Genomic DNA, 17,462 nt, shown 5'->3' on the forward strand with positions numbered 1-17,462 from the left:
TTAAAATTGCACCATTTTGTTTCTGTTGCCTCTCTATTCTCCCTCCCAAAAGTGATCACTTCATACTTTTGTAAAACGTCTGTCATGCTTCTGCCCATTTTATTAGAATCTGTTGTCCTGAGGTCTGTTACTGTCCTCCTCAATACTCACTACTCCTTGGGGAGAGACGGGTCTGGCACTACTACACACTTCCCTTCTGGAAAACAACTGCTGCAATTTAGTCTTTCCCTTAGCCAATTCAGTTTTCATTTAACCACCATCTCCTTAATCCCACACACTTCAGTTTCTTGTTTACTTGCTTACTTAAACTTGGGAAATCAGCCATTTGGCCTGTCATGTGCAAGTTGCCTCATCATAGAGCAATCCCATCTACCCCATTCCCCCTGTTGCCCTGCAACAACAACTTCATTTCACATGGCTAATCAACTCCCTTTTGCTTCTTTTGCCATTTATACTAAGGCATAATTTACAGCAGCAATTTAAGCTACCAGCACATGTTTTGGAAGTGGGACGTAACCAAAGCATCTGGTGGAACCCACGTGGTCACAGGAGAGCTCTGTACAGACAGAACAGAGTCTGTATGGGCAAAAATCCTGAAACTCACTGCTTAACAGCATCTTCACATGGATTGTGACAGTTACCATCTCAAGAACATTTTTAGATGAGCAATAAATGCTGGTTACCAGCAATAGTCAACTCTTGTGATGAACAAAAAATATTTGCCAGTTATTTTTGCTTTATATCTCCTAATGTTTCTAAAAACAAATCACTTGGAGGCTCATAGAATATGTAAAATTATATAAAGCATTACCTTTCAAGTGTATTTATTTGTCACTGCTACATTATTCTAGACTATTTGCACCCCCTGCCAATATTTACTTCAGTGATAAATTGAAAGTAAAAATTTGAACTTGAAATTAAAGTGAAGCTTGAATGCAGTCAAATTACTTTATGCTAATGTAAACAACCAACATCAGTATATTTGTACAACACCAAAAGATTTATAAGTATTAAAATTATTACTATACTATTGATATTTTCCAAATTGATTTCACGTTGAATGTTGCTATTGTATTAATCAGCATCACACACACAGATCTGTTTAGTTTCTGTTATAGATAGCAGGTCTAACAGTGCACATAAAAATCTACATCTAGGATCAGCTGTACCTATTTGGAGCATGCAACATCTGTTAAATCTCATGGATCCAATTAGATTAGTGTACTGCACCTGATCTTTTGGCACTCATCTATTAAAGTTAAATAAATAGCATTCTAATATTAGGAATTGAAAAGATGGTGGTTAATACTTTTACCCACAAATGGCAGTAAAATAATGACTTAAAAGCAAAGTAATTTACTGCTAAGAGTATTAAATTTCACTCTGCTCAACTAGAATGGATTTAATGATTGCAGAGAGTCAATTCTGGATGAAGCAGCACAAACTTTCTAGTCACCTAGATACTTAACCATTTTAAAACATTGTTTTAAAACAATCAGAATGCTAATTGTGAAACTTCCATAATTAGGTTTTCATTTGACTGCTTGCACAGCTCTTCTCATGAAATATAAAGAACTATTAGGTAGAAGTTCTGAAATCATAAAGTAGTGGTGTGGATTTGGAAGCTGCAGGCAACTTGAAACTTTGAAACAAAGCCTCATCAAGAAATGAGCAGTAAAACAAAAAGCAGCACAATGTGTGTTTCTCTTAAGGTTCTGATAGGTTAATGGGATTTGTGAAGGAGAGATGGGGAAGGTGGCATAGCAGAGATGCATTACTTCCATATATAGTTTATTGCTAAAAAGCAACAATCAGGTTCAATAGCAGGAATCATTTAAGAAATGTCACAAATACAACCTTATTCAGGTACAGCTTGAAAACATACCAGAGGGGCTAATTTTTTTCGTAATTAAGGAAAGACTCAAAAATGATGAATTAGCACTTCAATTCAGTAGGATACAAAACAGGAAGGCATGAATTCTAACTGGGGAAAGAAGAAATAACCTTAATTGTTAGCAATTTGGGATTAGTACTAATGGGAATTCAGATGATACTCGATAAAGTAGCCCTGAACAAGCAAAATCCTAATATTTCAAAATTATTCTTAAGATAAAATGGTCCATCTGTTATTTCAGGTCTTGTGAACAGCTCAAGAAATGGAAGGTTTATTTATTTGGTAACTGCCCATCCCATCAATATATCCTGAAGTGAATTACAACCAATGAAAATATTAACTTTTATGGCTGATTAACTGAGAGAATTAAATAATATTTATAAATTAATAATCTCATTCCTTATTTTGGTCCCATGCATTCATGAAGAGAGTGGGAGAACAATATACCTCACAGGACAGTCCAACATTTCCCTGCAGGACTTATAGGGCAAAATGCTGTTTTTATAAAGCAGAAGATTAAATCATAGCATTACTTCACAAATGCATAAGTGTTGTTCAAAATTCAGAATACATTCCTCATTTGAACAAGGAAAACAAGATAGCAATTCTATTGGCACATTGAGGCTACATTTAGTTATTTGGATAGTGTGGGAATTCTTCTGCATTTTCTCCTGGGTTTTGCGGTTAGACAATTGGTGTTGGATCAGTGAAGAAACACCAGAAAAAATTATTTTTGCTCCATTTATCCTCTAACAATTTTTATTTTAATTTTAATATCCTTCATGAATCAAGATAGCTGGATTTAAATTTATCACCATCCAGTGAGAGAAGAAACAAGAAAAATAATATGGCAAACAGAAAATAGAAAGGAGAATAGAGGGATACATTGACTTTAGGTAAACATATACCTGATCCAAGTATAGAATTCCAAAATACCAAACTACTTCGCAGTCGCTCCCATTACATACAATCTGATCCAACCATAACATTTACAAATAAATCTTGATCCAAGCATAAAATGCTGCTATTAACCAGCTTTTTTAATACCACACTACATCTAGTCAAAGAACTGCTAAATTTCACCAAGAGACAGTAGCACAATTTAGAATCTAATCATTTACGTTAAAAAGTGTTGTTTAGACTGAATTACTGAATGAATTCACTGTACATTAACCTTAAAACATTACTTTGTGGTTTTTTAATGAATGGTTAAATTGGCTGCACTAACAGTTTTCAAATATTTGCAAATTGGCTATTTTTATCTGCAGTTTATGGAAATCCTGATCCAAGCATAATCCTTATTCAAGCATAACATTTCTTGGCAATGTGGTCGTGTGCTTATAATGACTTGATTCCACCAGTTATAGAAGAAAAAAATTAATATTCCAGTAGCAAAAGATCCTACTAATGAATAATGTTCTTTATCTTGCTTTTCCCTATTGTCTGATCATGTTCTTTATCTTGCTTTCCCCCCCCACTGTGTCCCATTTCTAACATTTTCATCATAAGGTAATTTCCATGTTCCCATTCTTAACCAAGTTATTTAGCTGTAGAAGATGGTCACTAATCCATCACAAGATTTGTACCATTTTCTCAAGAATTCAGTTATAAAATTAGAATAAAAACATTAAAAATAAAGCATGAACTTTCAAAGTAAGCACAGCAAGAGAATTTAATTGAAGCTGATGGTCTAACTTACATTGATTTTTTGTTTGACAATGAAAAATAGGAACCAATTTCCCAAAAAAGATTCATTTCTAAACCATGAATAAACTCCAGTTGAGATCTGACACATTTCCATTGTCTATCAACTAATTAAAAATTAATACGATATCAATTTATACATCAGAATCTAATATACAAAATATTCAAACTTACTATACAGGCTCAGGGCAACAGTTCATCTTTTAATTAGATTGTAAAGGTTGAACAGCCAGCACTATCTTGAGCTCAAGATGTTAAGTAGACTGTACTAAGGTACTGAACATTCTGGCCACCATATGTGCTATTCAGATCATTTGGGACTCAGTTGTGTTGGTTGAAAAGTGCTTTTTACATTTTCCAAGTGCATTGCTGTCATTATTACAAACAGCAAGGTTTCACAAACAGGAAATGTTGAGATTGACCAATTAGTATGTTGGCAGTTGGTTGAGGAAAACTGCTTGCAGGATACCTTTATATTAAGGTACCATTTAGTTTTGCATATGACTGAACAGAAATAGGATCTCAGTTTATCATACCTAAAATGCAGCACCTCCAATAATGTAGTGCTCAGTATTGTACTTAAATATTAGTTTAATTTTGCACTCTAGTTGTGCAGCATGTCTCTGTAAAATCATTACATGACCGTTTCAAATAATACTCTCAAATAATTAATGTTGATGCTAAACAACATTCTAATTTTTAGCATTTGAAGGCAAAACTGGTGCAATAATGGAGGCAATCTTCTTGTTCCATAATGAACTGAACAATAACTATGAGACCCTCCCTAACATTTCAGTCTTGTACCAAAAGGGTAATTCTCTGGGTAAGGGAATGAAGGTCAATACAGATAAAGATGGAACTTAAATTTTTTGGGTGGAAAGGCTGATAAGCAGGAAAAAAAAAGAAAATGGTCATAGAGTAAAACTCTGATAATCCACTACCCCACTGATTGGAAAGTAAAAACTTTCATTACTCCATGGTCTGGCATCTGGTCATTGGGGTCCCGTTTCCCATGCTCTTTCACTAACTGGGCTCCCGTTTCCCTGCACTCTCTTTCAACAGAATGGGTTCACTGGATAATTTATTACACTACTGTGTAACATTTTTAAAAAAAGCAAAGGTATTTTGGTGTATAGGACCAAATAGGAGGAATATCCATTAGTTCAGAAAATTTGCCAACCCAGCACCCATTTCTCAAGTATGCCAAATTATCAGAGTTTTACTATAATAAATTGAATATGAAGTTTCCACTGTACATTGATTAATCCAGCCTACAGCCTTATTCTTTCCAACTTTGTGGTAAGATGTACTATTGACTTTAAACATTCATTCAGATTTAAAAACAAACAGGAACTCTACTTACAGCAAGGAATTCTTTAAGTCGATCTTCAATGCTTCCTTTATGAATGGTGAACAAGGCAGCAGCGATTTGATTTATAGCTTTGGCCAAACAATGAATGTTGTTACAATGCCCTGTACAGTTAAACATAGGTACTTTGAAATCATAGACAACATGAAGTAACAGTCTCCCTTATAAGTGCAGCATAAACACCCCATTTTTATGCATATGGATACTTCCGACATCATACAACAAGGGACAGAGGTTTGAAAAACAAAAACTGCAGAACCTGGATTACTGAAATAAAAACTAAAAAAAAAATCTGGAAATACTCAGCTGAGGCAGCATCAGTGGAGAGAGAAATCCTCTATCATTTTCTGATTCAGATCAGAGGTACAAGAATAAAGTCGCAGTTGGTAAGTTTCAAATGTGTGGGGAATAAATGGAAAACCGGAATATAGCAGAATCAATCTGAAACAGTAGGATTCTCAAGTGCTTCTAAATGTCTCCCTGTCTGCAATTTCCACCTTTTGTTGAATAAACATTTAATAGTTTTCTGCATTGGTCAGCTGTTCCAAGTTCATAAGACTCTTTTGACAAACTGACCAATTTGTTAAATAATTCTAATAATGGTAGGAGTCATCCAACAGTGACCCAGCTAAGATTTCCATCATCAGCAACATAACATACAGTATCACTCATCTGGATCAAATTGTTGTTTAAAATAAAAAAGCTTATCCATAGTCAATGCAAGAATCACAAATTCTTGCACATTGAAACTAAAATTAACATTTTTCCAAAAAACACAAATTAAAATTTTGAAAAATACAATAGTAAAAAGCAAAAAAACTAAATGCATAAAATCAGTAATACTTTAATTTGTGTTTTTGTGAATGTTGTGTCTCTAATGCTGTGCGCTTGCATTGCTGCTGCAGATAAATTTTTCATTTCACCTGTGCATACATGTATTTATGCGTATGACAATAAACTCAATTTTGACTGACAAAATGCTGGGGATACTCAGCAAGTCAGGCAGCATCTGTGAACAGAAAAACAGTCAATGCTTCAGGTTAATGATCCTTCATCAAAGCTGGAAGAATCAGACAAGCATGATTAATGTTGCAAGGTGGAGGGATGATTGTACTAGTGCTGCTTTCTATGCAAAAATTTCATTACCTTTGCTGATTTCCAACCGGCCCTCACTTTCACATGGTCCATATTTGACTCTTCCCTTGTCTGAACTCTAACTCCATCCAGGAGCATAGGTTAGCGCCTAATATTTACAATAAGCTTGCATATTCCCACAGCTATCCTGTCTACACCTTGTCCATACCCTACTTCCTGCAAGGATTCCATTCCATTCTACCAGTTTCTCCATCTATCCCATCTATTCCGAAGGTGGGACTTTCCACATCAGTGCTTCTGAGAAGTGTCTTTTTTGTTAACGGTGACTTGCCCTCTACTATTATTGACAGGACTCTCAACCTCATCTTTTTCTGCACTTTTGGTCTTATCCCATCTCTTCCCAGCCAAAGCAAGGACAGGGTTCCCTTTGACCTCTTCTCCACCCACCAGCTTACACATTCGAGGGATATCCTCCATAATTTCTGTCATCTTCAATGAGATTCCATCACCAGATACATCCTATTCTCTCCATTCAGCATCCTGAACGAACTGTTCCCTCCATGGCTCCCTCATTTGCTCTTCCACCTCCATCAATCACTCCCTTTTTCATGGCACTTTCCCCATACAACTGCCAGAAATGCAACAACTGCCCTTTCACCATATCTCCATATTCAGTCCTTCAAGATGAAGCAGTAACTTACTTGTGCTTCTTCCAAATTTAGTGTTTTGCATTTGGTGCTCAAGATTTGGCCTCCTCTACAATGGAGAAACCAAATGCAGATTGGGTGATTTGCTTTGTAAAACTCCTTCAGAGCTGAGGGTGACCCCGGTCACTCAATCTTTAACTCTCCATTCCAACTCTGACCTAACTACACTGTTTCACCAAATCCCAAGATAAAGCTACCTCTAAGCTCCTCATCTTCCATCTTGGCACATGCAGCCCTCAGGACTCAATGAATTCAGCAATTTCTGATAATCAAGTTCTTACAACTGGAAGAATGTGTGTCAGAAGTGGCTATTCTAATGCAAGATTATACAGCTATACTAACTCAGTTTCCTCTCACTCCACAGATGCTAATTAATTTTCTGAGCATTTCCAACATTAACTTTTACTTCACATTTCTAGCAAACACTGTGTTCAGCATCCCAATTCCAGCATATTTTAAGCTACTTATTCATCTTCCTCTATTAACACTCCTCAAGGCAGATTACTGTGATTAACAAGCATTCATTTTCCTCTTGGTAGTGATTGTTTTACATGGTCAATCTTTGTCACTCTCCTATCAGATATTCCTTTGTTATCTCCACCCTCCCCCTCTCGACTACTTAAAACATGCTTCCTTTTCCACTTTTCTTGTTTTGCCGAAGGATTCCTTGACCTAAAATGTTTATTTATTTCTCTCTTGATAGAGGCCGTCTTACCTGCTGAGTAACCCAGCATTTTCTGACTTTACTGCATACCAGGATTAGATGTGAAAAGCTGTACCAGACATCGGTAGCTGGAAAGGCAAGATTCTGCCGAAGGCTGCAGCAGAGATTCAGAAGCCTCATGGACAGTACTCAACCTTCCCTTGGGTTTTTCCTATTTCAAATGCATTCAGCAACTCCAAAAAAAATACCCATCTGAAGCTAAATTTCCCAACTCTATCAAGTAACCTTTGACACGCCAATTCATTGCACCATTAGGATAACCCAAAAACCAGATGGTATGCACACATTAAGACAATACTATTGCACTGGTCACCTGTAGTTCTTTCTGATTTTAGGGTAGTTGATTAGCTCTGGGAAACTGTCAAGATTATCGTTACATTCTTCCACTGTACTGATACTTGAAATTGAATGTTCACATTTAAGAAAGCAGATTTTGACCATTTTGCATTTACTTCCCGATATTTGACACATCTAGATTTTACTTGAAAAGTAGTCGAGTTTATTGTCACATGCACAAGTACAATGAAAAAAAAACAAGATTTGGATTATATTCAAGGGTATTTTTGACACATTTCAACTATTAGAAATAGGACAAATTTGTAAAAGAACATGGTTCACATTTTGCTCCTGATGAGACGATGACCCAAAAGGCCAGATCTTTCGAGTCATTGAGTTTTTCTCTATCTCGTCATAGAAATTGTCCAACATTTTGCGCAAAAGTTCACCTGCAGACATTTTTGTTAATAAACCAGAGTAGTATAAATCACATATTCTTAAAAGATACTGAGCTAAACTGCAAATATGGTAAAAATTTAAATCCAAAGGCTGAAATTAAATATGTCAATACCAAAAAGGGAAATCTTTCTCACCCAAAGGCAAATGACTATTACACAATGTACAAACTAAAAATGCTCTAATACTAAAGGGGGCATGCTGAACAAACATATGGTTATAACTTTAAAATTCAGTTTTAAAATTAGTTTCCTTCACTTATGCTAATTGCATACAACAGTGTGCAGCAAATTGTGTAGGCTAGTTGACAATATCCTTACTTAAAAATTCAAATTTCCTAATTTTAAGAATCTAAACCTACTAAGTGCTATTTATTCCCAGCAAAATAAAAATTCATTAAATCTTTTCCATGTCAGTTATATGCATGAAATGTTGATGTAAAACTCTCAAAAATAGTTTATTACAATGATAGCATCTGAAACTTCAAACGTTATATTCATGATTTTGCCTTTGACACTTCACTATAGAAAACCAGTACTTACCTTCAATAGCAGGACTATATTGGGACATGACATTACTGGCTAGAGTTGGAAGAGATACAGCAACAAACACCATCAGGAGGCAGGCAATTTTATATTCTTCCTCTGGACTAATATTCTCTGTGAAGGATTGGGAGCAAGTATCAATTAATACCACAACTAGCAATATTTTAACCAGCATTTAGAATTAAATTTTAGTCCAACTTTGCTAAATCTACTTCAAAAGTGTTAACAAAGCTTTAATATTTTTACATTATGTACCAAAATACATCATTACTATAAAGTGGTACGACGTCAACTTGTCAAATAATATTCCTAATGCTTCATTCCTTTTATGATAATTTATGGCTATAAGCTTCAGGTCTAATTTGCACTTGAATTCTATTCACATGTCTATGTCCTTATTCATCAATAGTCTCTCAAACAATAATCTTAATCTTGAATGCTCCGCTTGTCCTAACATTTTCAGCTTTTTGGGGTAAGTGTTCCAAATTGCCATCACTCCTCATGAGTAAATAAGCACTTCCCAATTTCATTCCCGAGTGATCCAGCTCTGCTTTTGTTAATTAGCTACATTACAATTGACTACGCCTCAAGTATATTTTGATTGTAACACACTTTGGTGCATCCAGAGGTGCTGAATTGCCAAACCAGTTAGTTATGTATAATTTACATTAAGTTTATGTTAACTTGCGTTTGTCATGTTTGTAAAGTACAGTGCTGCTGCTGCAAAGAAGCTATTTTTTTAATGACATTTATACTCTGTGAATGTATGCTATGACAATTAATGAACTTATGGTGAAGAAAACCACCTTTCGAACCAACTATCTTTGGAGTTAATTTTCCATTGCTGCTTACTGACAGAAAAAGGACAATATTTGGCTCTTGGAGGCAAGCGGAGGGCTCTGACTAGGTTAAAAGTACTGCAATATTTAAAAATATATGCATTTATATAGAGCCTTTCATAACATCAGGACATACCAAAGCACTTCATAGCCAACACTGCATCAGTAACTATATTCAAATAAAAGTCATTGGCTGTAAAACTTTGAGACATCTAGGTTATGAAATATGTTTAACATATGCAATTGTTTTGCTTTCATTGAAGTACAATCACAATTCCATTGTCATAAAGATACAAGCAAAAGGATGTGTTGTGTAATTTGGGGGAGTAGCAAAAGAGAATTTAAGGAATCTATGGAAGTAGCCAGACAGCCTATGATATTTAAGTCATGAATCTTCACAACAACAAATGCCAGACTTAAGTGCCCTTATAACCTAAGCCATCATAAGTACCAAAACTTCCACCTGTTAATAATCACAATGCATTCAACCGTACCATAATACTTCAAGGCCACTATTCATAATGTTCTGCTATTGGAAACCGAGTAATTGTGTGCCTGTGTGGGGGATGCAACAATGCTGGCAAGATTGCATTTATTAATCTCAGTTGTCTTAGAGGGTGGTAAAGTTATTTCAGAAAGTAATTAGATATGCCTGTAAACTAGATTGGTAGGAATGGCAGTTCCATGCACTGGAACAATATTGAACCAGTTGCAATTTCATAATGATGAGATTTGAAATTTTAAAACATGGGTAATGGCATAGAACAACGACCATTGCTTTAACAACTGAAATAACCCGAATCTGGAAGACAACAGTATACTAAACACACCTAAACATATGATTAGATACAAGCTTTGCTTCAATGTAATAAATAGTACAGAATTAGTGAATTAAAGGCGCTTATCTTCAGGTATTGCTAGTTTATTGTTCTATGCATCTAATTTCCTGGAAGCTCATGGAATTACAGGGGGATTTGATGAATTTCTGACCTTGGAGAATCACCTTTCTAAACATTTTGCAAAAGATTTGGAGGAAAATTATATGTTGTAATATATGAACAACAGCACTGCCAACTTTAAACGTAACATAACCCTATACTTTGCATATGGCAAACTTTATAGCACACTTTGACTGCTGGCTGAAAATGGAAAATTGAATGAATGCTGAACACTTTTCCAATAAGTCAACCCATGCACCATTAGCCAACTTGCACCAGTGTCATGAATAATCAGCCTTCATCCATACCATGTACAATATAACCATTATATTGAATACAGCATGATTTTTGGACCCATCATAATTAGGTTGTAGGGGGAAAGGGATGAAAAGGTCCAAAATTTAACGTTTTGATTAAAAATAAAACTTAGGGGAGCTTTGAAGACCACAAATATAAAAGGAGGCAGGAGTCATTCTATAAGATCATATCAGGCCATTCTATACTATCATAGCTGATCTACCTCAGGGTCACTATCCTATACTAACCCCACACCTCCTGATTCTAATATTAAAAATATTCAAAATTTTGTTGATCCAAAAATGAAATGTAAATACAAAAACTGTTTCAGATTTTAAAATCTATTTTGTGATTAAATGGACACCAAACCATCCTCAACCCAAACTATAAATAATTTTAGTAACTGCTACAGGCAAATGTGGATCTGTATGAATAAACTTATTTCAATGGCCTTATTCTTCCTCTCTAAAGCTCCAACACCTCAAGCATCCTGCAAATTCACCACTTTTCACATCCTAGTAATTTTCCCAACCCATCATTGAACGACTCAACCACTTCTGTCCATCTGGAATTCCTTTACTCAACCATTCCTTTTCCCCTCCAAAGTTTTCATAATAAAATACAGGTTTTGCTTGCACTTCCATTTCCTAATTACATTTTCATTGTTAGCTCAGCATGGTTATATTGGTAGCTGGAGCTTTCATGTCTCAGACCATAATAGGGATACTACTGGGATTTGAACAAACATGGTTGTCAGGCAATCACATTCATCCATTGACGCTAGTTCAACTATTTACAGTGGCATCAAAACAAAATGTTTTGACAGGAAGAGCACTAACTTGACATGAACTCTCACTGAACATTCTCCATCTTTAAAAATAAATCTAGCTTTAAAAATCCAGTAATATGCAGCCTACTTAAAAAAAAAAATTCTGCCTTCACTTATGAAAGCCAAATTGACCTGGAGAGTGAAAAAAATACCAACTTCTCTTTTATTATAAATAAATTGCTATTATGTAACAGAAGTACGACTGTCGTGAGGAAAAAGTAGATTCAGATCATTAATGTTGAATACAGGTCCTCCCCAGGGTACAACAGGGTTCTGTTCCCAAAATCTGTTCATAACCCAAATATTTGTAAGTTGGAAATGTGGCCACAAACCCAGTTCCCATATGGCAGGAGATGCCTGCAGCCCCGCAGCAGTAGGCAAATTCATCCTGCTGGTCTCCCAAACTCTTGTTTGTATATAGGATGTACATAAATTGGGCTCATAAGCTGGAAGGACCTTGTAGTAAAATGAGAGCAAAGTCTATGTAGATGAAAAAAATCCAGAAACTTGGTGGGGGTGGTGGGGTGGGGGAACAATGGGAAGATATATTCTGTGAAAATGTACTTTTCATCGAGCTGCCTGGTCTTCTTCCTGCAGTTTTTGTAGGAAAAAGTCGAACAGGAAAGCTCTAACTCAAACACAATGAGTCACTCAGCTACAAGAAATATTGCTGCAGTTTCTTTAGTCCAGGCAGTTAGTAAACTGCAGTTCTATGAGCTCATGCAGATGACATGAATGGAACCAAATTCTTCAATTCAGAAGTAATAGCAGATTCATTTTTCCACAGTTGTATAATGTCCTTTCTATTTCTTTTCATTTACTGTTCAGAATGGTTATCATACAGTATGTGTAGAGCCTTGTACACTGCAATACCAACTTTCCTTCAGCAATTACCAGCTCCCACTTTTCCAAAATCTAATCCTGCAGTCAAAACCAAATTAAGTACCACAGAACTAAAGGGAAATAAATGTTAGGTGACACATTCGGAAAGAATTTCCGAAAAGAGTTTGAGCTCACTGAACTTTAGTGTGTATTTTCAAACCAAATATCCAAAATTTTGTAATTAAACACAAGTAAAATAAAACACACATAATATTTGGTCACTGATATCTAATCGAACAGGCTCATGAGAAGTCTCAAAGGATGAGTGCTGGTGGCATTAAATATTACCCTTCTAATTTAGCAATGAGAGCCTAAACACCCAGGATGCTTCTGCAAATTGTTTTTCGAACCCAAACTCAGATGATGGCAGATATAGTCAAAGCTTCACAAGAACATTTTTTTTCTGTAATAATCTTCGATGCAGCACATTACCAATGTCTTCTGGAAATCTAAGTGCAGCATGTCTGCTGGTTTCCTTTTATTCACAGAACATATTGCTTCTTCAAAGAATTGCAGCAGATTGGTCAAACATGATCTCTCTTTCACTAAACCTCTTTGACTGCCTAATAATCTTCAATTTTCTACTTGCTTTGCTACAACACTTTTAATAATAGCTTCAACCATTTTCCCCATGACAAATGTTAAGCTAACTGACCTGTAGTTTCCCACTATATTTCTCCCTTTTTTAAAATTGAGTACATTTGCTGTTTTCCAATCTAATAGAACCTTCCCTGAATTTAGGCAATCTTAGAAAATTAAAACCAATGCATCAACAATCTCACTAGCTACTTTTAGGACCCTTGGATGAAGGCCATCAGGAACTGGAAGGCTGACAGCCCATGACTCTTAATAATTTGCTTTGTATCACCACCCATGATTATAATTTTCCCAGATTCTTCCCTCACTTCTCAATCCTAATTTACTGCTATTTCATATTACTCATATCCTCTATAGTGAAGACTAATGCAAAATATCAATTTAATTCATGTCATCTCCCAGTTTTCCATTATTAATTCCCACATCTCAGTTTCTATTGGACCAAGGCTTACTTTGTTAGTTTTAAATATCAATACCGTCTTGAATATATGCATCCACTGAACATCCATGGCCCTCCAAATAAGAAACTTCTATATTTACAATGTTCAGTGAAGAAGGTTCTCCTCTTCCAAATCCAACTACTTACCGAGGCTTATCCTAATTCTAGACTTCAGACTGAGAGAAGGGCATTTCACCATTTACCCTGTAATACACTCTCATGACATCTAAGAACGAGGTGCAAAATATTTGACAAATCTACTGAATATATATCACTATTTGAAACATCACTGCACAACTCTCTCATCCCAAAAATTAATTCTGTGGATCTTTTTGGCATGTTAAGAACATAGAACATTACAGCACAGTACAGGCCCTTTGGCCCACGATGTGCTGACATTTTATCCTGCTCTAAGATCTATCTATCTAACTCTTCCCTCCCACATAGCCACATGAAGGATGGAGAAATGGAGGGCTATCTAAGAGTCTCTTAAAATGTCCCTCACGTATCTGCCTCCACAACCTCTGCTGGCAGTGTGTTCCACGCACCCACCACTGAGTAAAAAAAAAACTCACCTCTGACATCCCCCCATACCTTCCTCCAATCACCCTAAAATCATGCCCCTCATGTTAGCCATTTTTGCCCTGGGGAGAAGTCTGACTGTCCACTCGATCTATGCCTCTTATCTTGTATACCTCTATCAAGTCACCTCTCATCCTCCTTCTCTCCAAAGAGAAAAGTTCTAGCTCATTCAACCTAGCTTCATAAGACATGCTCTCCAATCCAGGCAGCATCCTGGTACATCTCCTCTGCATCCTCTCTAATGCTTTCATATACTTCCTATAATGAGGTGACCAGAACTGAACACAATACTCCAAGTATGGTCTTACCAGAGTTCTATAGAGCTGCAATATTACCTCGCGGCTCTTGAACTCAATACCCCAACTAATAAAGGCCAACACATTAAACGCCTTCTTAACAACCCTATCAACCTGCTCTGCAACCTTGAGGGATCTATGGATGTGGACCCCAAGATCCCTCTGTTCCTCCACACTGCTAAGAGTCCTGCCATTAACCTTATATTCTGCCTTCAAATTCGATGTTCCAAAGTGCATCACTTCACACTTTCCTGGGCTGAAATCCATCTGCCACTTCTCAGACCAGCTCTGCATCCTATCAATGTCCTACTGTAACCTACAGCAACCTTCTACACTATCCACACCACCACCAACCTTCGTGTCATCTGCAGACTTACTAACCCACCCTTTCACATCCTCATCCAAGTCATTTATAAAAATCACAAAAAGCAAGGGTCCCAGAACAGATCCCTGCGGAACACCACGGGTCACCGACCTTCAGGCAGAATACATTCCATCTACCACCACCCTCTGTCTTCTATGGGAGAGCCAATTCTGAATCCACATAGCCAAGTTTCCCTAGATCCCATGCCTCCTGATTTTCTGAATGAACCTTCCATGAAGAACCTGATCAAATGCTTTACTAAGATACATGTACACCACATCCACTGCTCTACCTTCATCAATGTGCTTTGTTACATCCTCAAAAAATTCAAATCAGGCTTGTGAGGCACGACCTGCCCCTCAAAGCCAATGCTGACAGTCCCTAATCAGCCTATGCTTCTCCAAATGTCCATAAATCCTGTTTCTAAGAATCTTCTCCACTAATTTGCCCATCACTGAAGAAAGACTAACTGGTCTGTCATTCCCAAGGTTATCCCTACTTCCTTTCTTGAACAAAGGAACAACATTTGCCACCCTCCAATCTGGCACTACTCCTGTGGCCAGTGAGGATGCAAAGATCATTGCCAAGGGTGCAGCAATCTCTTCCCTCACGTCCCGTAATAACCTTGGATATATCCCATCCGGCGCTGGTGACTTATCTATCCCAATGTTTTTCAAAAGTTCTTGCACATCCTCTCTCCTCACACCAACGTGCCCTAGCGTTTCAGCCTGTTGTACGCTATCCTCACAAACATCAAGGTCTCTCTCACTGGTGAATACTGAAGCAAAGTATTCATTAAGGACCTCCCCTACCTCTTCTGACTCCAGGCACGTTTGCTCTTTTATCCCTGATCAGTCCTACCCTCACTCTAGTCATCCTCTTATTCTTCACGCAAGTGTGGAACACCTTGGGGTTTTCCTTAATCCTACTTGCCAAGGCCTTCTCAATCCCCCTTCTAGTTCTCCTAAGTTCATTCTTACACGGACATTACCGGGACTTGAGGTCATGAGTTAAAGGGAAAGGCTGAAAAAGTTAGGACTTTATTCCCTGGAGCACAGGAGAATGAGGAGAGATCTTAAAGAGGCATACAAAATTATGAGGGGTAGAGATAGGGTGAATGCATGCAGGCTTTTTCCCTTCAGGTTAAGTGAGACTAGAACTGGAGGTCATAGGGTTAGGGTGAAAGGTGACATATTTAAGGGAAACTGGAGGGAGAACAATTTCACTCTGAGGGTGGTGCTAGTGTGGAACGAGCTGCCAGTGGAAGTGGTAGATGCAGGTTCAATTGTAACATTTAAGGGAAGTTTGAATAGGTGCATGGATGAGAGGGGTGTGGTGGGCTATGGTCCGGGTGCAGGTAGATGGGACTAGGCAGAAAATCAGGCTGGCATGGACTAGATGGGCCTAAGGGCCTGTTTCTGTACTGCAGTGCTCTGACTTTATGACCCAAAAACATATTGCCCGACAGTTTGCAGCAATAAGTCAAACCCTCTAGACCCAATACTATTTCCATTGTTTTACTGACTTTTACCATCTTGGGAAACTAATCTTACACTGAGTCTGCAAACAGGAATCCAAAATAAAACAGTTATTGAAGATTATTCTGAAAGATGACTATTCATCAAGTTGCACATTCAGTCAAATACCTGACTTCTGCGATGACAGAGCAACCACCAATGCTGGATCAATTTCACAAGGCAAACCAGATGCCGAAGAGAGTTCATACACATTCATCGCAACCTGCACAGGTTAAGAAATCACATTTAAAGACAATAAAATATCTTTAAAGTTCTTCACATAGCACATGCCTGAACTCTATTTACTACACCTAAAACACAAATAGATAAAAAATATTAAGTGGAATTTCATGTTAAATTGCCAATATAAATCTTAGAAATAACGCTTCACAAGGAAATGGATATGATGTGGTATTGGTGATGCTACTTTAGAGGGTCAGAATTATTGAGGTTGTGCGATTATGCCTGAAGACTGCAGCTGAATAGATGCAACCAGTCATTTGATAGATGTATGTGCTGTCAAAATGCTTGCTTCAAAGCCAGAATTATACATGTACATGCATTGAGCAAGAGCTTGGCAACGTCTGGGAATTAAAGATTAATCTCTGGGAGAATTCTGTTAGCAAACAAGAAAAGTCAACTGCCAATTAACGTACCAATTTTCTTCATTGTTTTTAAAAGTACTGGAGATTAGGGAAAAGGGATTTGATTGGCAAATAACCTTAAGAATCCCTTCAATTTCTCTTTGGTATTGGAAGTGGATGTGCAAGGAATGCCACAAGGTCACAAGGATGTACCTTTGGCTCTTTGAGATATGGTGATTGGTGGCATGGCAGGCATTTATTAACAACTCTTAATTGTCCTGGTGAGGGTAATAACATGAACTTCTTGAGTCCTTGTGACTTGTGCATTGGTGGTCATGTGCACCTGCTCCCCACATTCTTCTTGGTGGTAAAGGCGACGGCTGCTACTGAAGCAGGCTTGGATTGTTCTTGCAGTGCAAATGATAGATAGTAGTGAACCTTGTTGCTGCATGACAGTTGTGGATAGGGTGCCAATCAAGCAGGCTGCTTTGCCCCTTGAGGTTTTTTATTAATTAGATCCATTCTAAT

At 37.2% G+C, this 17,462-nt stretch overlaps 1 protein-coding gene across 2 annotated transcripts in view; it reads right to left on the reverse strand.

The window, feature by feature from the left end:
• Nucleotides 1-17,462, reverse strand: part of nckap1 (NCK-associated protein 1) — a 119,518-nt gene that overhangs the window by 8,223 nt on the left and 93,833 nt on the right. For both annotated transcript variants that reach the window (XM_052021405.1, XM_052021397.1), the window contains 3 exons: nt 16,480-16,573; nt 8,768-8,884; nt 4,962-5,071 (listed from right to left, as the gene is read on the reverse strand). In XM_052021405.1, the coding sequence (XP_051877365.1) occupies nt 4,962-5,071; nt 8,768-8,884; nt 16,480-16,573 (321 nt within the window). The remainder of the gene's footprint in view (nt 1-4,961; nt 5,072-8,767; nt 8,885-16,479; nt 16,574-17,462) is intronic.

This window comes from Pristis pectinata, chromosome 1 (genome assembly GCF_009764475.1).
Source record: "Pristis pectinata isolate sPriPec2 chromosome 1, sPriPec2.1.pri, whole genome shotgun sequence".
In the NCBI taxonomy this organism is placed as follows: domain Eukaryota; kingdom Metazoa; phylum Chordata; class Chondrichthyes; order Rhinopristiformes; family Pristidae; genus Pristis; species Pristis pectinata.